The following is a 20,592-nucleotide window of genomic DNA, read 5'->3' on the forward strand; positions in this document are numbered from 1 at the left end:
CGGGAACCATCGTACAGATAAAAAAAATGGAGTCAGGAGTTCCCCTTGCGGCACAGTGAAAACGAATCCAACTGGGAACCTTGAGGTTTCGGGGTCGATCCCTGGACCAGGGATGACCACTCAGTGGGTTAAGGATCTGGCATTGCTGTGAGCTGTGGTGTAGGTTGCAGACGTGACTCAGATCCTGTGTTGCTGTGGCTGTGGCGTAGGCTGGCAGCTGTAGCTCAGATTCAACCCCTAGCCTGGGAACCTCCCTGTGCCATGTGTGCGGTCCTAAAAGGCAAAAGCAACCAATCAAATGGATTGGGGGGGGGGGAAGCAGAGAGAGTGATGTGTCAAGGTAACACAGCAGAGGCACTCAGACTCAGGCCTGTTCGAGAAGAGAGCTCCATCTGCCTCGGGGTAGGGGGGACCCTTGCTCAGGCCCGGGGTGGGGTGGGGCCTTGAGGGCCCTCCCCCTCCCCTCCCCTGTGCCAGGCCAGCTTCTCCCTCACCCACAGGGGTGCAGTGTGAAGACACTGGCCAGACCTGAGAACCACCAAACCCAAGTCTGAAGCCTGCCTGGGCTGGGTGACAAGCGCAGGCAATGTAGCTCCTCCTGGCCTCAGTCTCCCCATCAGTATAATGGGAGCATGAGCTTCCTGGTCCCTGAGACGGAAAACCATGTCATCACCCAAATGTTAAGTCAGCAGTGATTCCCTTTGGTTTGTTAGTTAATAGATATTTTTTCTTCTCTTCCTTATCATTATTCTCCAAATTTTCTAAAATGTGTTTTATTTTTATAAAGTAAAAGAAAAATGTGGGAGAAAAATCACATTTTAGAGGTATATTTATAAATGTGATATACAGATATCAAGAAAATAGGCCACGAAATATTATGTGTGATATAATAATGTTTTATTAAAAAATACCCTAATATATATTTGTGTGTGTGTATATACATACAGAATATATACGTATACAGGTTTCTTTTTTTCGTTTTTTTTTTAATGGCCGCATCCACGGCATATAGAAGTTCCTGGGCTAGGGACTGAATGTGAGCCACAGCTGTGGCAACATGGGATCCTTTAATCCACTATACCAGGCCAAGAGTGAACCTGCATCTCCCCAGCGACCTAAGCTGCTGCTCAGGGGATTCTTAACCCACTGTGCCACAGTGGGAACTCCTATATACATTTTTTTTCTACAACCATTTGTGAAGAGAAGAAAAAGCTTAGAAGGAAACCTATCAAAATGTTAACAAAGCTTCTCTCTGAGGGCTGGAATTTCATTTAATTATAGGTGGGCTTTCTTTCTTTTTGGTCTCGCCCATATGGCATGTGGAAGTTCCCAGGGCAGGGATCAAACCCACACCACAGCTGTAACCAGAGTCACAGCACTGACAACGCTGGATCTTTAACCTGCTGAGCCACAGAGGTCCTCTTTGCCGTGCCTGTGACATGTGGAAGTTCCCAGACCAGGGCTTGAACCCAAGCCACAGCAGTGACCCAAGCTGCTGCAGTGAAGCCAGATCCCTGACCTGCTGCACCACAGAGGAACTGTGATACCATATTTGATGATACCGCATTCGATTGATTCTGATTTGTGTATTTTTGCACACTGCACTTTCTCTGGATTTTGATGGCTTATGTTTTAGAGCAGGAGGTTCACTGGCAATTTCCACCCTTCAGTTCCTAAGACAAGGGTGCATTTTACAACTGACGGCATTATGGATTCAATGAGATAAGGAATTACTTTTGAACTGGGTATGCATCATATTAAAAAAAAAATAAAGCAAAGATGAGTCGGGGGCAGTGGGGGGATCAGGTAGAGGCTGGAGTGAGGGAAGCTTGAGGAGGGTTTGAGGGGGGAAGGAGTCGAGGGGAACAGGGGCGCAGAGAGAGAGCACTGGAGTAAATGGAATTGAGTGGGTTTAGGAAGGAGATAAAAATGGGAAGACCCGGAGTTCCCGTCATGGCTCAGCGGTTAATGAAGCCGACTAGGATCCATGAGGATGCGGGTTGGATCCCTGGCCTCGCTCAGTGGGTTAAGGATCCAGCGTTGCCATGAGCTGTGGTGTAGGTCGCAGACGCGATTCGGATCCTATGTTGCTGTGGCTGTGGTGTAGTCTGGCGGCTGTAGTTCCAATTCGACCCCTAGCCTGGGAACCTCCATATGCTGCTGGTTCGGCCCTAAAAGACAAAAAAAAAAAAAAAGAGAGAGAGAGAAAGAGAGAAGACCCCAGAAACTCAAGGTGCTCTAAGGAGCAACCTTTAAGTATGCCACACAGTACTTGGAAAAGTAAGGAACCAGTGCCTGTTCTTGAGCTTATGTATAATATATTTATTCAGGAGTTCCCGCTGTGACTCAGCAGTAACAAACCTGAATAGTGTCCATGGAGGACACAGGTTCAGTCCCTGACCTCGCTCAGTGGGTTAAGGATTTAGTGTTGCCGTGAGCTGTGATGTAGTTTGCAGACGCGGCTCGGATCCCATGCTGCGGTGGCTGTGGTGTAGGCCGGTGGCTACAGCTCCAATTCGACCCCTAGGCTGGGAACTTCCATATGCTGTGGGTGCTGCCCTAAAAAGACCAAAAAAAAAAAAAAAAATATATATATATGTATGTGTGTATAGGTATATGAATATATATATATGTATGTGTGTATAGGTATATGAATATATACATGTATGCATGTGTATTCAGCCAACATTTATTAAGCACCTACTGTGTACTGAACACTGGGTTGGTACAGGGGATGATGCACCAAGGAAACACTCAGATACAGAGCTACAAATTCTAGATTAGAAGCAAGTGCAAAGGAGGGGCCCCACACCCAGGCTGCAATCAGAGAAGGCTTCCTGAAAGAGGAGGCTCATGCACAGCTTTGAAGCCAGGACTAAGCCAGATGCCAGGAGCCCTGGTCATGCAGGCAGCCAAGCATGAGGGGCTAGAGCACTTACAGTCTGGTGCAAGCACCGAGTGAGCGAAGCTCCTGACTTCTGTCCCCGGAGGGGCCCCACCAGGTGCAAACAGATGGCCGCTGCATTCCTGAACATGCCCCCCAGAGCCACGGGGCACTGACGACCGAGGCAGAGGAGAAGGGAGGAGAATGCTCTGGCCAGAAAATGGCTCCAAGCCCACGACTTGGGTCCCCCACACACAGCTCTAATAACAACAACAATAAGGGCTAATATTTATTAAGTGGTCCCTGGGTGCCAGGCCTGGCAACAAGCACTTTTGTTGCATGACTATCCCTCAGTCCTCAACACCCGCCCCCCGCCACCGACCCCGACCCTGCAGCAATCAGAGTGACTCTTTCAAAATGTAAATCACCACTAATGAAAAAAGTGACTCAGGCGAAGTTTATGGATGGTCCCTAACAGCACAGAGAGGGTCAACCCTCCATCGTGTTCTGACTCTGGAAACACACAGGCCACCTGCAAACTAGTTCTGTGCTAAACCCAAATCTAAATCAGACCATGCCAGAGTTCCCTGGTGGCCTAGTGGTTAAGGACCTGGTGTTGTCGCTGCTGTGGCGTGGGGTTGATCCCTGATGCAAGAACTTCCATGGGCCGAGGGCGCAGCCGAAAAAACAAAGCACAACAGAAATACACATAAGCATGAAAAATAAATATTATTAATTAATAAATACATCAGACCATGCCTCTGGATTACAATACAAGGGACACCGCGTTAAACGACCCCACGGAGATGCAATCAACAAATTCAGACTTATGGAAACTCTGCAGAACAAATGACCCTGCTCCTTCAACAAATACAGTATGAGGGGGAGAACAAGCCTGGAGCTTTATAGATTAAAAGAAACTTGGAGTTCCCATCATGGCTCAGTGGTTAACGAATCCAACTAGGAACCATGAGGTTGCGGGTTCGATCCCTGGCCTTGCTCAGTGGGTTAAGGATCCGGCATTGCCATGAGCTGTGGTGTAGGTTACAGACACGGCTCGGATCCCGCCTTGCTGTGGCTGTGGCATAGGCCTGTGTCTACAGCTCCCATTCGACCCCTAGCCTGGGAACCTCCATATGCCTCAGGGGCGGCCCTAGAAAAAGCAAAAAAAAAAAGCCAAAAAAAAAAGAGAGAGAGAGAGAGAGACTTAACAGATATAAGTAAAAGAGCGAATTTCTTGAGAAAGAAGAAAAATGTTGAAAGACACACTGCACTATTTCCAAGCTTACTAAAAAGCTAAAGGAGGAGTTCCCATTGTGGCTCAGAGGAAACAAAGCTGACTGGTATCCATGAGGACTCAGGTTCAATCCTTGGCCTCGCTCAGTGGGTTAAGGATCTGGCATTGCCATGAGCTGTGGTGTAGGTTGCAGATGTGGCTGGGATCCTGCGTTGCTGTGGCTGTGGTGTAGGCCAGTGGCTACAGCTCTGATTGGAACCCTAGCCTGGGAACCTCCATATGCTGGAAGTGCAGCCCTAACAACAACAACAACAACAAAAAGACAATGACAACAAAAAAAAAAGCTAAGGGAATCAAGAAAGTGTGGTACTGCCATAAGGATAGACATATAAGTCAATGGAATAGAATTGAGAATCCAGAAATCAATTCTCACATTCATGAACAATTGCTATTTGACAAGTGTGCCAAGAAAATTCAATGAAGAAAGAATGGACTTTTTAACAAATGGTGCTGAGCTACGTGGATAGCCACATGTAATAGAATAAATTTGGGGACTTACTGTTGTGGCTCGGCGGGTTAAGAACCCGACTAGTATTCACAAGGATGCAGGTTCGTCCCTAGCCTCTCCCAGTAGGTTAAGGATCCAGTGTTGATGCAAAATGCGGTGTAGGTCAGAGATGCGGCTTGGATCCCGAGTTGCTGCAGCTGTGCAGTAGGCGGGTGGCTGCGGCTCCAATTTGACCCCTAGCCTGGGAACTTCCATATGCCCCAGGGGTGGCCCTAAAAAGAAAAAAAAAAAAAGGAATAAATTTGGACTGCTACTTCACACCATACACAAAAGTAACTCAAAGTGGATCATAGACCTAAATATAAGAGCTAAACCATAAAAATCCTAGAAGAAAACAGGAGTAAATCTTTGTGACTTTGAGTTAGAAGATGTTTTCTTTCTTCCTTTTTTTTTTGTCTTTTTGCCTTTTCTAGGGCCACTCCCGCGGCATATGGAGGTTCCCAGGCTAGGGGTTCAATCGGAGCTGTAGCCTCCAGCCTACGCCAGAGCCACAGCAACTTGGGATCCGAGCGGCGTCTGCGACCTACACCACAGCTCACGGCAACGCTGGATCCTTAACCCACTGAGCGAGGCCAGGGACCGAACCCACAACCTCATGGTTCCTGGTCGGATTCGTTAACCACTGCACCACGACGGGGACGCCAGAAGATGTTTCCTAATATACAACACCAAAGCACAAGCAACAAAAGAAAAAAAAAAATCAGATAAATTGGACTTCATCAAAATTAAGAACATTTTTTTCCTTTTTTTTTTTTGGCTGTGCCCATGGCATTCGAAAGCTCCCAGGCCAGAACCCTCACCATAGCAGCAACAGGAGCCCCAGCAGTGACAGTGCTGGATCCTTAACCAACTATGCCACAAGAGAACTCCTAAAAACTTTTAACAAAAACCCACAGTATGGGAGGAAATACTTGCAAATCATAAATCTGAATGTCTCCATAGAGATACAAATAGCCAGTAAGCCCACAAAAAGATGCTTAACATAGGTAGTCACTATGGAAATGCCACATGAAGATACCCACTAGGATGGCAATTACAAGGAAGATGGATAATTTCAAGTGTTTTGAGGATGGGGAAAAACTGGAACCCTCGAACATGGTTTCTGGGCATGTAAAATGGTGCAGCTGCTGCAGAAAACCGTCTAGAAGTTCCTTCAAATGTTATACATGGAGTTTCCATATGACCCAGCAATTCCGCTCCTAGGTATAGACTTAAGAGAAATGAAAATAAATACGTCCCCACAAAAAGTGTACATGAATATTCATCAGCAGCATTATTCCTGATAGTCAAAAAAAGGGAAACAATCTAAGTGTCAATCGATGAACCAAATGTGGTACATCCATGATTCAACAGTATCATTTGACAATAAGAAAGAATGAAGCACGGACACCATACAATATGGATGAGCTTTGAAACACTATGCTGACTAAAAGGAGCCAGTCACAAGAGCCCACAAACTGTATGATTCCATTGCTAAGAAACAGGCACATCTATAGAGACAGAGAGTAGATTAGCGATTGCTTTGGGCTGGGAGTGGGGTGGGGGCCTAGGGGTAGGGGGTGACTGCTAATAGATACATACCAGTGTCTTTTAGGGGTTTTTTGTTTAGTTTTATTTTTTCAACTTTTTTTTTTCTTTCCTTTTTAGGGCTGCACCTGCAGCACATGGAGGTTCCCAGGCTAGGGGCCAAATCAGAGTTGCAGCTGCTGGCCTACGCCACAGCCACAGCAGTGCAGGATCCTAGCCATGTCTGTGACCTACACCACAGCTCACGGTGATGCCAGATCCTTAACCCACTGAGCGAGGCCAGGGATGGAACCCACATCCTCATAGATACTAGTCGGGTTCCTAACCTGCTGGGCCATGACAGGAACTCCTGTTTAGTTTTGTTTTTGGTTTTGGCTTTTTTTGGCCACATTACAGCTGTGACCACAGCTGCTGCAATGATGACGCCAGATCCTTTATCTGCTGTGCAGATTAAGGAAACAAAGACAAGGGAATGAACTCCTGCTGGAACTTTCTGGGAACTGCGTTGCATCTGAGACTTCTTTTAGCTTGCCTTCCTTCCTTCCTTCCCCCACTCCTCCGAGGAGGTCAGAACACAGCCCTGAAAAATAAGTGGGTATCTAGGGAGTGTGGGGGCTGTTCTATATGAAAAGGCTTAAGAGATAACAATAAGCAAATACAATCTGTCACCTTTCACTGGATCCTGGATTGGTGATGATAGTAGAACCATGAAAGCTCACCAAAGGTGATGGAATATGATGGAGGATAATGTGAGAAAAAGAATGTATATATATGCATAACTGGGTCACTTGCTGTACAGCAGAAATGGACAGAACACTGTAAATCAACTATAATAAAACAGTCTTTAAAATAATAAAAAATAGGAATTCCCATTGTAGCTTAGTGGTTAATGAACCCGACTAGTACTGATGAGGATGCAGGTATGATCCCTGCCCTTGCTCAGTGGGTTAAGGATCCGGCGTTGCCGTGAGCTGTGGTGTAGGTTGCAGATGTGGCTCGGATCCCGTGTTGATGTGGCTCTGGCGTAGGCTGGCGGCTACAGCTCTGATTAGACCCCCTAGCCTGGGAACCTCCATGTGTCGTGGGTGCGGCCCTAGAAAAGACAAAAATTAAAAAAAAAAAAAAGGTACAGACATTGAAAAAAAAGTTCACCTAAGGTGCCTGTGAGATAATCAGAGAAAACTGAATACAGTCTGAACATCGGAGGACACGACTAAATGGAGGTCAGGATCTTTGGTGTGACAATGTGGGTGCTGACACAGGGGATGGCATTCTTAGGAGGCACATGCTGAAGTATTTAAGGGTGAAGGCGTGGGGTGTCTGCACCTTGCTTTCAAAAGATTTGGCAAAGAAGACATTCGTATATAAAGGCAGGCGGGGACAAGAAGGACATTAGCAAATACAGCCCAATGTTAGCTCGTGTTGAATCTGGGTGGTGGGCAGGTGAACAATTCCTTCACCTTTTCCGTGTGTCCAACTTTTTCAACAGAAAAAGCTGAGAGGTGGGAGTTCCCGTGTGGCTCGGCAGGTTAAGGATCAGGCATTGTCACTGCTGAGGCGAAGGTTTGATCCCTGGCCCAGGAATTTCTGCTTGTCTCAGGTGTGGCCAAAAAACAAGAAAAATCACGTGAAATGGTCCATACCCATGAGGTGCGAGTCGGAGCCACAGCATGAAAGGAGTCTGGGCCTCCGATGTTCCAGGAGAGCCATCACTTAGCTCTGGACTTAGTTGATGAGAGAGAGAGAAGGAAAGTTAGATCTTATTTAAACTACTATTATAGGCGTTCCCATCATGGCGCAGCGGAAATGAATCTGACTAGGATACATGAGGACATGGGTTCAATCCCTGGCCTCGCTCTATGGGTTAAGGATCCATTGTGGCCGTGAGCTGTGGTGTAGGTCACAGATGTGGCTCGGATCTGGCATTGCTGTGGCTGTGGTGTAGGCCAGCAGCCACAGCTCCAATTGGCCCACTAGCCTGGGAACCTCCATATGCCCTTGGTGTGGCCCTAAAAAGCAAAAAATAAATAAACTACTATTACTTTGGTTTCTCTCCCATTCATAGCAAATCAGGCCTGAGTCATAAACTCTGAGCTCAAAACCACGAGGAGCACAGCTGTGACGAAATAAGCCGCAGTGAAGGAAAAGGCATGCCAGGGACCCGTGGGGTGTCTCAGTGGGAGGATCCGAGAACTTATTCTAGGACTCAGACTCTGGTGGGGTGACTGCTGTGAGGCTCCAAGGAAGTGGAACGGTGCTTTCAGAAGCAGGGATAATTTTATGGTCGGAGATGGTAATAATTTTACTTACAGGGAGGGCAGGCTAGAGAGGGGCTAATGATTATGGGTAAAGAAGCAGCCGTCCCTAGGAGTTCCTGTCCTGGCTCAGTGGTAATGAACCCAACTAGTATCCATGAGGATGCAGGTTTGATCCCTAGTCTCGCTCAGTGGGTTAAGGATCTGGCGTTGTCGTGAGCTGTGGTGTAGGTTGGCAGCTGCAGCTCTGATTCAACCCCTAGCCTGGGAACTTCCATCAACTGCCGTGGATGCGGCCCTAAAAAGCCAAAAAAAAAAAAAAAAAAGAAAGAAGAAGAAGCAGTCCCTCATTTTAGCCTGAAGTTATGCGCGCTCGACAAGGTTCATGTTTGTGTTCAGACCTGATGAGGAAGGGAGGAGTCGTTTTTTTGTTTTTTTGGGTTCTTTCTTTCTTTCTTTCTTTCTTTCTTCCTTTTTTTTTTTTTTTTTTTTTTTTTTTGCTATTCTAGGGGTGCACCTGCAGCATCCAGAGGTTCCCAGGCTAGGAGCTGAATCAGAGCTACAGCTGCCGACCTACGCCACAGTCACAGCAATGCGGGATCCCAGCCACATCTGCAACCTACACCTCAACTCATGGCAACGCGGGATCCTTAACTCACTGAGCGAGGCCAAGGATCAAACCGGCATCTTCATGGGTCCTAGTCGGGTGCATTAATCGCTGAGCCATGCAGGGAACTCTCGGGAGGAGTCTTGTTTTTGTCTTGTTTCATCAAGATTACAGAGTGGCTTTGTCTGATGTTGCTGTTCTGTGAAACTGCTCTGGTTCAACAAAAGACCAAATCTGATCTGGGTACCAGACAGCGCCTGGATTCCAGATGCAGCTTTGCTTTTTCTAAATTCTCCCACTAAAAATAAAACCCCAAATCTTTTTTTTGTTGTCTTTTTGGCCACAGCCATGGCATATGGAAATTCCTGGACCAGGGACTGAATCTGAGTCACAGGTGTGATTGACACAGCAGCTGTGGGAATGCCACATCCTTCACCCACTGCACGAGGCCAGGGATCAAACCCGCACCATCACAACCCCTGATCCTTAACCCACTGTGCCACAGTGGGAACTCCAAACCCCCAATTTTTACCATATACTATAAAGGCCATATGAGGTCAGACACGAAGGCCTTCTGTCCCGGCTCATTTCTTGCCACTGTCCCTTTTGCCTGCGGCACCCCCCGCCCCACCCTCCACCACACTCACCATTCCTGTCTGTTAGTTGTTCCCATGTATTCACTCTCCTTACTCTATAGCAGTACCAGCAAACCTTGGGCCAGAGCAAATAGATCAGGCTTGGCAGGACAGTCTTTGTCGCAGCTTCTCAGATCTGCTGTCCTAGTGGGAAGGCAGCCTTGGACAAACAATGTGACTGTATTGCAGTAACACTGTGCACACACACGCTGGCAGCGCAACAGATTTGGACCATGGAGTTTGGAGGGTTTTTTGGTCTTTTTAGGGCCGCACCTGCGCCATATGGAGGTTCCCAAGGCTAAGAGTCAAATCAGAGCTCCAGCTGCCGGCCTACACCACAGACTCAGCAATGCAGGATCTGAGCCACGTCTGCAACCTACACCACAGCTCACAGCAACGGCAGATCCTTAGCCCATTGATTGAGGCCAGGGATTGAACCTGCAACCTCATGGTTCCCAGTCAGATTCATTTTGACGATGCCACAAGGGGAACTCCCAAGGTCCTGATTTTCACTTTGCTCAGCTTTTTACTTGTAAGGACAGAGTAGCAACCTTTCAGCTCCTTACATATAGGACTGGAAACCTGAAGTTCGACATAACGTATCTGTTCACATTATCTCATAACTATCAGTAAAATGCCCTTATTATCCAGGAGAAACAAGGAGTTCCCTGGTGGCCTAGCGGTTAAGGATCCAGCACTGTCCCTGCTGTGGCTCAGGTTCAATCCCTGGCCTGGAAGTTTTCATGTCATGGGTGCAGCCAACAAAAAAATAAAGGGGGGTGGGAATAAAAGGAAAGTAATTTATAACCTGATAATGGATATTTTAGTAGATACATGTTCAGGCTTGCTCACACTAGGAATATTCTATTCATATTCGTAACAGCTCATGGCTGTTGGTACTTGCTAATAAGAAACAAGGCTGGTCTGAACTGGGCCACTCCCTAGCCCTGTCCCTTCTAACCCCCCTCCCAACCTAGCCTCTTCTTCCAAAGTCTTTCAAAGAATCGCAGGGCCCTGAAAGCTAGCGATCTGTCCGAAGGTGGGGCCCTTCCTCTTCTGTTCCTCAATCGTCAGCTCTTCTGTGCCTATTCTCTGGCCAGGCCCTGGCATGGCGCCAAGACCACAGTGCAGACCAGGCCCAGCGAGAGAGGCCCACAAACACTGCGTCTCCTTCAATTGTCCAGCAAGTGTTTTGTGACAAGTGCAAAGATGTGTGCTATGGCTGGAACCGTGTCCTCCAAAAGGATCTGTCCAAACCTCCGGTACCTGTGCATGTGGCCTTTTTTGGAAACCGGATCTATGAAAATGTAATCGCTTTAAGATGAGGTCCTACTGGACGAGAGTGGACCTTCATCCCATGTGCCCTGTGTCCTTATAAGAAGGGGAGAGGCACAGCCACAAAGGGAGAAGGCTGTGTGATGCAAGCAGAGATCAGTGATGTGTTTGCAAGCCCAAGAAGCCAGGCATGGCTGGCAGCACCGAAGCGAAGGCAAAGGCGCGGGCCCCACTCTCCTTGAGAACCTTCAGAGAAAGCACGGCCCCAAAGACACCTTGATGTCGGATCCCACGCCTCTAGAACAGTGAGAGAAGAAACTTCTTTAAAACCACCCAGTTTGTGGTACTTTGTTACAACGCCCAGGAGCTAACTCTTTAGTTAGCCAATAGAGGGCTCTGGGGAGGTAAGGAGGGCTCCTTGAGGATGTGGCCTGCCACTGAGTCCCAAAGGAGGGGACAGGGTGCCGGGAGGGAAAAGGCCGGGGAGGGGAAGAGAGCTGAAAGATTCCAGAAACTGAGAAGTCAGTCTGGCCAGAGCTCATCCTCTATTTCTCAGAATTGAGAGAACGCCCTGGAAACCGGAAGTACTCCCTGATCCCCGTGGCTAAGAACCAGAGCTTGGGGCAACGAAGGCCAGGGTGGGGATGACAGCAGGGGAGGAGGGACCTGTCACGTGGGGGGAGGGCGTCGGCGCCCTTCAGCTCCACCCAGCCAGAGGACGCGAGGTGCACAGCCCCCGATGTCTTGCTGACTCCTCCAGATGGATTGAATCCCACAGGAACCCCCCTCGACCACCTCCTGACCGCTTGGTTTGAAATCTGCCGGGGCCTGGTAGACAGATCCTCTCTCTGACACGGTCGCCCATGCCACCCCATGTCTATCAGTTCTCCTATAAGGTGTCCACACCTCCTCTGCCCCAAGTCAGGCCTTTATCAACTCACTGGATTACAGTGGTAGCAATAACGTTAATACAATCAGCACTCATTTGCTCACCCTGCACCAGGCACGGTGATAAGAACTATACGTGTGTCTTTTTTTTTTTTTTTGTCTTTTTGCTATTTCTTTGGGCCGTTCCCGCGGCATATGGAGGTTCCCAGGCTAGGGGTCCAATCGGAGCTGTAGCCACTGGCCTACGCCAGAGCCACAGCAACGCGGGATCCGAGCCGCGTCTACAACCTACACCACAGCTCACGGCAACGCCGGATCCTTAACCCGCTGAGCAAGGGCAGGGACCGAACCCGCAACCTCATGGTTCCTAGTCGGATTCGTTAACCACTGTGCCACGACGGGAACTCCTATGTGTGTCTTTTTGTTTGTTTGCTTGTTTTCTTTTTGGTCTCATCCTTGGCATGTGGAAGTTCCCGGGCCAGGGACTGAACCTGCACCACAGCAGGGACAATACTGGCTGAGCCACCAGGGAACTCCAGGACTATATACATATCTTCGGAGCCTTTCAACAGCCCTAGAAAGCAGGTGCTATCCTCTCCCGCGTCAATAGGCAAGGAATTCGATAAAAGAACAACTAACAATCAAATGGAAATCCCTCGGGTCCAGGGAGGGTCTGCATCACCCACTGCCTGGCACAAGGTAGAAACTCACACGGGAAGAGACCCCAGCTTGTGGAAAGGGTCCTCTCCTCTGCCACAGACTCAGCCCTTCACCCTCACTGCCAGCTCCTGGGAAAGACGCTGCCTTGGGGCTGGAGGTGGCCAGGCCGCCTGGCTCCATGGAGGGCGAGGAGAGCCTGTGCAGGTTGAGGATGTGCTTCTCGGCTCTCGCTGCCTGGGGCTGGAGCTGGAACCAGGATCGGCTTTCACTGCAGGCGAGTCTGTGGGCACAGGAGTGAGCACTGCCCTGTGCCCTCTGCGGGGCAGGTCTGTCCTGCCAAACCTTTGGTGCCCACCCGGGATCAGGGGCCAAGCAGACCTGTGGGGAAAGGATTAGAACACAGGCTTTGGGGTCATGGAGACCTTGGCTGTGTGACCTGGGGCAAGTCACTTCACCTCTCTGAAAGTCAGTTTCCCCATCTATAAAGTAAATAAAAATACGACAATTTATGGAAAGCGGTTCACGTAGTCACATAAAAGGTGACCGTAAGGGGTTCCCATTGTGGCTCAGTGGTTAACAAATCCAACTAGGAACCATGAGCTGTGACTTTGATCCCTGGCCTCACTCAGTGGGCTAAGAATCCGGCGTTGCCATGAGCTGTGGTGTAGGTCACAGACAAGGCTTGGATCTGGCATTGCTGTGGCTGTGGTGTAGGCTGGCGGCTACAGCTCCAATTCGACCCCTAGCCTGGGAACCTGCACATGCCGCAGGAGTGGCCCTAAAAAGACCAAAATAAATAAACAAATAAATAAGACAATTCATGGAAAGCGCTTCACTTAGTCACATGAAAGGTGAGGTAAGGGAGTTCCTGTCGTGGCGCAGTGGTTAATGAATCTGACTAGGAACAATGAGGTTGCTGGTTCGGTCCCTGCCCTTGCTCAGTGGGTTAAGGATCCGGCGTTGCCGTGAGCTGTGGTGTAGGTTGCAGACGCGGCTCGGATCCCACGTTGCTGTGGCTCTGGCATAGGCTTACCAGCTACAGCTCCAATTCGACCCCTCGCCTGGGAACCTCCATATGCTGTGGGAGCGGCCCTAGAAAAGGCAAAAAGACCAAAGAAAAAGAAAAAAGAGAAAAGAAAGGTGATGTAAGAAGTTCCCGTTATGGTTCAGCGGTAACGAACCCAACTGGTATACATGGGGGCACGGGGTCCGTCTCTGGCCTCCCTTAGTGGGTTAAGGATCCGGTGTCGCCACGAGCTGTGGCATAGGTTGCAGACGCGGCTCAGATCTGGCATTTCCGTGGCTGTGGCATGGGCTGGCAGCTGGAGCTCTGATTCAACCCCTAGCCTGGGAACTTTCATATGCTGCGGGTGTGGCCTGAAAAAGACAAAGGAAAAAAAAAAAGACTGTAAATGACAGCTGTGAATACTAGCGTGGGCACTTTATGAACACTCATGGAGTTACCATACTGCAACATACTGGGCTGGATGTGTGTGCATCACACATGCTCGCTGGCAGGGTTGACCTGGCCATCAGATCTCCTCGGGAGGCTTGGTGCTAAGGGACAAGATAGTCTGAGGAGCCTATGAAAATGTCCTAACTTTTTTTGGCCACACCCATGGCCATGTAGACGTTTCTGGGCTCAGGGACTGAACCTGTGCACAGCTGTAGCCAGAGCCACAACAGTGACAACACGGAATCCTTAACCTGCTGGGCCACCAGGGAACTTTTTGACTCTAACTTGTTTTTAAATAAGAGGAGTTCCCGTGTGGCTCAGCGGGTTAAGGCTTTGGTGCTGTCACTGCTGTGGCTCAGGTCTGCTGATGGGTTTGATCCCTGGCCTGGGAACTTCCGCAGGCCGGGAATGAGGCCAAAAAATAAAATAAAATAAAGTCAAATAAGACAAAGAGAAGATAATAACAGTGAATATGTAATAATGAATTCAGCCTGGGTGATATTTGTTCTTTATACCAATACAGCTGTAAAATATAATAATAATTTTTTCAGGGCCATACCTGCGGCATACAGATGTTCCCAGGCTAGGGGTCAAATTGGAGTTGCAGCAGTCAGCCTACGCCACAGCCACTGCCACATCAGGTCTGAGCCATGTCTGCAACCTATGCTGCAGCTCACAGCAACACGGGATCCTTAAACCACTGAGCGAGGCCAGGGATTGAACCTGCATCCTCATAGATACTAGTCAGGTTCATTACCACAGAGCCACATAGGGAACTCCCAACAATAATTATTTTTTAAGGGAGAAAGGGGCCCATGAAATAAAAATGAATAGGACCCCTCAAAGTCACAATGTGACTTTGAACACGGGGGCAAATCTGTGTGTGGTTGTGACTTCGTGTGCAAATAAGAGCGTTTACTCTTGAGCACTTGCACACGTCTCTGTGTTTGTGAGCAGGTGAGTGTCGTGGGAGCAGTTTCCAGGAACTTGCAGGAGAGGGGGATGTCACTGGGGGTCTCAGCCAAGGTCAGGAAGGGCATGGGTGGCCGCACGTGCTGTCTCAGCCCTGCATACTGCCAGGAGTCAAGGCGCTGCCCTGGGGGAATGTGGGTGGTTGTTGTTCCCAAAGTCACCAGCAGGGGGCACACAGAGTCAGCCCTGGCTAGACTTGCAGCTGGCTGGCCCTGAGGCTCTGGGGACACAGGACAACTCTGGTGCTTCCCTAGGAGACTGTGGTCCCACATCAGAGAGGTCTAGTGGGGAGTGTGCTGGTCCAGGCCCACGTGGAGGCAGGACTGTTGGCCTCCCAGTCCAGAGCTCTCCCACAGACTTGGGCTGACCTGGGGACCCCCACAGGGACCTCATTCATAAGCAGCTGGGAGCTTTCACCGGAGGCGCTTTCTTTTCTTTCCTTTTTTTTTTTTTAGAGCCCCACCCACAGCATATGGAGGTTCCTAGGCTAGGCGTCAAATTGGAGCTGCAGCTGCCAGCCTACACCACAGCCACAGCAATGTGGGATGTGAGCCACATCTATTAATTTCATCATAGCTCACAGCAATGCTGGATCCTTAACCCATTGAGAGAGGCCAGGGGTTGAACCTGTGTCCTCATGGACACTAGTTGGGGTTTCTTTTTGTTTTTTGTTTTTTGTTTTTGTCTTTTTGCCTTTTCTAGGGCCGCTCCCGCAGCATATGGAGGTTCCCAGGCTAGGGGTCTAATTGGAGCTGCAGCCGCCGGCCTATGCCACAGCCACAGCAACGTGGGATCTGAGCCGCACCTGCAACCTACACCACAGCTCACGGCAACGCCAGATCCTTAACCCACTGAGCAAGGGCAGGGACCAAACCCCCAACCTCATGGTTCCTAGTTGGATTCGTTAACCACTGCGCCGCCACGATGGGAACTCCACTAGGTGGGTTTGTAACCACTGAATCATGACAGGAATTCCCACCAGGGGACTCTTTCAACTCACTCAGAGGCACCCAGCAGCCTCTGGGGCAGCCTTTCCCAGGCCATACCCACCTCCAACTCCCTGTGCACCTGACTCTCTTCCTCCAGGAAGCAAGTCTTCCCTGGCCAACTCCTCTGTAGCCCTGAAGTCTGTCCTAAGGGTAATGACAATGGCTTTTTTTTTTTTTTTTAAGGGCTGCACTGGCAGCAAATGGAAGGTTCCCAGGCTAGGACTTAAATCTGAGCTGTAGCTGCTGGTCTATACCACAGCCACAGCAACGCCAGATCCTCAACCCACGGAATGAGGCCAGGGATCAAACCTGCATCCTCATGGATGCTAGTCAGATTTGTTTCCACTGAGCCACAACAGGAACTCCAACCATGGCCTTTTAAAAATTTTTACTTTCTTTTATTTTTGGCCATACCCATGGCATGCAAAAATTTGGGGGCCAGGGATCAAACCTGTGCTAGAGCTATAACCAGAGCCACAGCAGTGACACCACCAGACCCTTAACCTGCTGAGCCATGAGGGAACTCCCTGGCACTGGCCTTTTATTTACTGCACACTTTGTGCCAGGCTGCCTGCCGAGCACCTTATTTTTAATCCCACGAGAAAGGTTCCATCTGGAGGCGAAGTCACATGCCCAAGGCCACAATGAGCATGTAGCAGATCCAGAACTTGAACTCAGGGCTCTGACTTCAAAGCCGGTACTCACTCTCACTGTGGGACAAGGAGAGGCTCTAAGCAGTGACAACATAGCCCTTGGACTATAGACTCCCACTTCCAGAAGGAACCAAAGAAGCACCAACTCAAGGGGAAATGAGAAAATTTGGTCCAATCACTCACATTTTATGGATGGCGATACTGAAGACCAAAGGAGGTGAATTGACCATGCAGATTCCAGTAGGACCAGGTTCCCTGAGTCATGATCCTGGCATTTTTCTCACCCTTACCAGGCTGCCTGGACACTACGCACTTGGCACAGAGGAAACTGTGCAATAAACTTTTGTTGGATCAGAGAATGAATGTTTATCTCTCCAACCAGACCGTGAGCTCCATTAGAACAAGGACACTCCTCTGCTCACCTTTTTTACTGTCGATGTCTGGCACAGAGATTTAGGTGCGTACCTTTTCATTGCTTTGGCAAATATTTATTGAACGTCCATTATGTGTTCTGCCCTTGGCTAGTTGCTAAGGCACACAAGGGCAAATAGGATACCTTCCTTTCCTTTAAGGTGTGTACATCTAACGAAGGAGACAAACCAGTAACCAGGTCATTCAAATAGGGTGAGCCTTCATATGCAAAGGTTTTTAATAAATCAATAACAAAAGCCCAACATCTCAACAGGGGGGAAAAAAGTGGGCAAAAGATATACATTCATGCAAAGAAGAAAAGAGCCAATAAACTTGAAAAGATGCTAAACCCTTTTATAATGAACAAAATGCAAGCTAGAATGAAACACTATTTTCTGCCTCCTAGGTGGAGAAGAAGAAGATTGAGATCCACCAAATCAATACTACGATGCTCTTAAGGTCACTGGTATAACTTTTGGAGGGGAATATAGTGATAATGACTTGCATTGCTCTTTGACTTAACACTTCATCTCTTAGAAATATATCTCACAGGGATATTCATACAAATACACAAAGAGTTACACACCTGGATGATTAGTTAATGCAACACTGTACGTGAGAGAGAAAAAACTAGAGACAGTTTGATGGCCTTCACCTGGAGGCTACATCAATTTGTTCTGATTGATCCATAGGATGGACTCTTGTACAGACACTAAAAGTAATGTGATCGCCCCCCCAGCATTCTCTTTTTTTTTTTTTTTTTTTTGGCCTTTTAGGGCTGCACCTGTGGCATATGGAGGTTCCCAGGCTAGGGGTCGAATTGGAGCTGTAGCTGCCATAGCAGCACGGGATCCAAGCTACATCTTCGACCTATACCACAAGTCACGGCAGTGCCAGATCCTTAACCCACTGAGCAAGGGAGGGGTCGAACCTGTGTCCCCATGGATGCTAATCAGATTTATTTCCACTGAGCCATGATGGTAACTCCACCCCTAGAATTCTGACATGAGAAGATATTCAGGTTACATAAAATGATGATTTCCAAATTTACTACAAAACTACAGTAATCAAAACAGTGTGGCATTGGCATAAAGCAACACATATAGCCGATGGAACAGAATTGAGAACCCAAAAGTAAATTTTTGGGTTTATCTATGGCCAACTGATTTTTTTTTTTTGTCTTTTTGCCATTTCTAGAGCTGCTCCTGTGGTTCCTAGTCGGATTTGTTAACCACTGAGCCACGATGGGAAATCCAGTGGCCAAATGATTTTTGACAAGGGTGCCAAGAAAGAAAAAAAATCTCTCCCATAAACAGTACTAGGGCAACTGGACAGCCCTGTGCAAAAGTTGGACCTGGAGCTCCTGCTGTGTCTCAGTGGAAAACGAATGTGACTAGCATCCATGAGGATGCAGGTTTGATCCCTGGCCTCACTCAGTGAGTTAAGGATCCAGCGTTGCTGTGAGCTATGGTGTGTAGGTTGCAGATGAGGCTCAGATCTGGTGTTGCTGTGGCTGTGGTGTAGGCTGGTGGCTACAGCTCCAATTAGACCCCTAGCCTGGGAACCTCCATGTGCCATGGGTGCAGTACTAAAAAGATAAAAAAAAAAGTTGGACCTCTACCTCGCTCATCTACAAAAATTAACTCAAAATGAATCAATGGCCTTGATCACATTCTTGATAATATCTTTTGATGGAATGGGTTTAAATTTTTTTGGTGTGTGCTTTTTAGGGCTGCACCAGCAGCATATGGAAGTTCCCAGGCTAGGGGTCCAATCAGAGCTGCAGCTGCCAGCCTACACCACAGCCACAGCAAGGCAAGATCCAAGATGCGTCTGCAGCCTATACCAAGCTTATGGCAATGCCAGATCCTTAATCCCCTGAGCGAGGCCAGGGGTCAAACCTGCATCTTCATGGATCCTAGTTGGATTTGGTTCTACTGTACCATGACGGGAACTCCCATGAGTTTAAAATTTTTTTGAAGTCCAAACGTGGAATTACCTTCTGTCTCATCAATTCCACTCCTAGGTATATACCAGAAAGAAATAAAAACTTATGTCCACACAGAAACTTGTACGTGAATGTTAAGAGCAGCATTATTCATAAGATTCCAAAGGTGGAAACCACCCAAATGTCCTTCAACAGATGAATCGGCAAATTGTGCCATATTCATACAATGGAATATTATTTAACCATAAAAAGAACAACAGGGAGTTCCCTGGTGGCTGAGTAGGTTAAGGACCTGTGTTGTCACTGCTGTGGTTTGGGTTGCTGCTGTGGCACAGTTTCCATCCCTGGCCTGGGAACTTCCACATGCCACTGTTGCAGCCAAAAAAAAAAAAAAGATTGAATCCTTATAGTGTACAAAGCAAGATATCTAAATTTGGGAGAGTTCCTTTGATGTGATGTTTTTTCTTGCATCACTTCCTCTAGTCATCTTCATTCTTTTCATGGGAACCACTTCTGTCATTAATCTGTGAATACATGTGCCTTTACTAAGTTTCCCTGGCTGCATACCTGGAATTTCTGTAACAGTGAATAGCTGTGGTGTCAACATTCCCTCGGCCAGCTGTATTTTGTTGGGTTTTTTTTTTTTTTGCCCTTTTTTTAGGGCTGCACCCACGGCATATGGAGGTTCCCAGGCTAGGGATCTAATCAGAGCTACAGCTGCTGGCCACAGCCACAGCCACAGCAACGCCAGATCCAAGCCACATCCGTGACCTACACCACAGCTCACAGCAACACCGGATCCTTAACCCACTGAGCAAGGCCAGGGATCGAACCCACGACCTCATGGTTCCTAGTTGGATTCATTAACCACTGAGCCACGATGGGAACTTCAGCTGTTTTTTTTTTTTTTTTTGCCATTTCTTGGGCCGCTTCCCAAGAAGCGGGATTAGGGATCTAATTGGAGCTGTAGCTGCCAGCCTACACCAGAGCCACAGCAACGCAGGATCCGAGCCGAGTCTGCAATCTACACCACAGCTCACGGCAATGCCGATCGTTAACCCACTGAGCAAGGGCAGGGATCGAACCCTCAACCTCATGGTTCCTAGTCGGATTCGTTAACCACTGCGCCACGACGGGAACTCCTGTTTTTTTTTTTTTTAATTCCTCCATTTATGTTCTGTTCAAGTTGCACTTTCAGTGTTATCACTCTGCATTTCTGTGCTGCACTTTCACGTGTGTTGGCCACATGAAATGGCTTTTGCTCATATGTTTCTGTACAGTGTCCCATGGGTTTATCAGTGGAAGATGATGAGAGGCAACACAACTACATGCTTTGCTGTCTGGGGAGTAACCTGTGTGGTGACCAAGCAATGAGAGGATTTGACAGAAGCAATGTCATTGGTCCTTGACCATTTGCACTTGTCATTTCCATAGCGATTTGTGGATGGAAGAGCTAGCAGTAAAGCCCATACTTTATGCCGTTACTCGCAGTTACCATGGCAACTGAAATGTGACCCACATTATTGGGGATCTGGTGTTATTTAACTAAACCATGCTATCTGAAACTCGTTCAGAGCAAGGACAGCTTGATTATGTATTATGTACGTTTATGCATGAATTATTAACA

The 20,592-nt window shown here is 48.2% G+C and overlaps 1 protein-coding gene across 7 annotated transcripts in view; it reads right to left on the minus strand.

Annotated features, from left to right (window-relative positions):
- Positions 1-20,592, minus strand: part of KYAT1 (kynurenine aminotransferase 1) — a 37,390-nt gene that overhangs the window by 10,307 nt on the left and 6,491 nt on the right. For 2 of the 7 annotated variants that reach the window (XM_047768614.1, XM_047768616.1), the window contains exon 2: positions 2,940-3,144. The exons of 4 other annotated variants lie outside the window; for them this stretch is intronic. In XM_047768614.1, the coding sequence (XP_047624570.1) occupies positions 2,940-3,035 (96 nt within the window). In that variant the 5' untranslated portion in view covers positions 3,036-3,144. Of the gene's footprint in view, positions 1-2,939; positions 3,145-7,859; positions 7,983-20,592 lie in introns of those variants that run through there. One more of the 7 variants, XM_047768618.1, reaches the window with a different exon arrangement.

The sequence above is a fragment of the Phacochoerus africanus genome, chromosome 2, assembly GCF_016906955.1.
Source record: "Phacochoerus africanus isolate WHEZ1 chromosome 2, ROS_Pafr_v1, whole genome shotgun sequence".
In the NCBI taxonomy this organism is placed as follows: domain Eukaryota; kingdom Metazoa; phylum Chordata; class Mammalia; order Artiodactyla; family Suidae; genus Phacochoerus; species Phacochoerus africanus.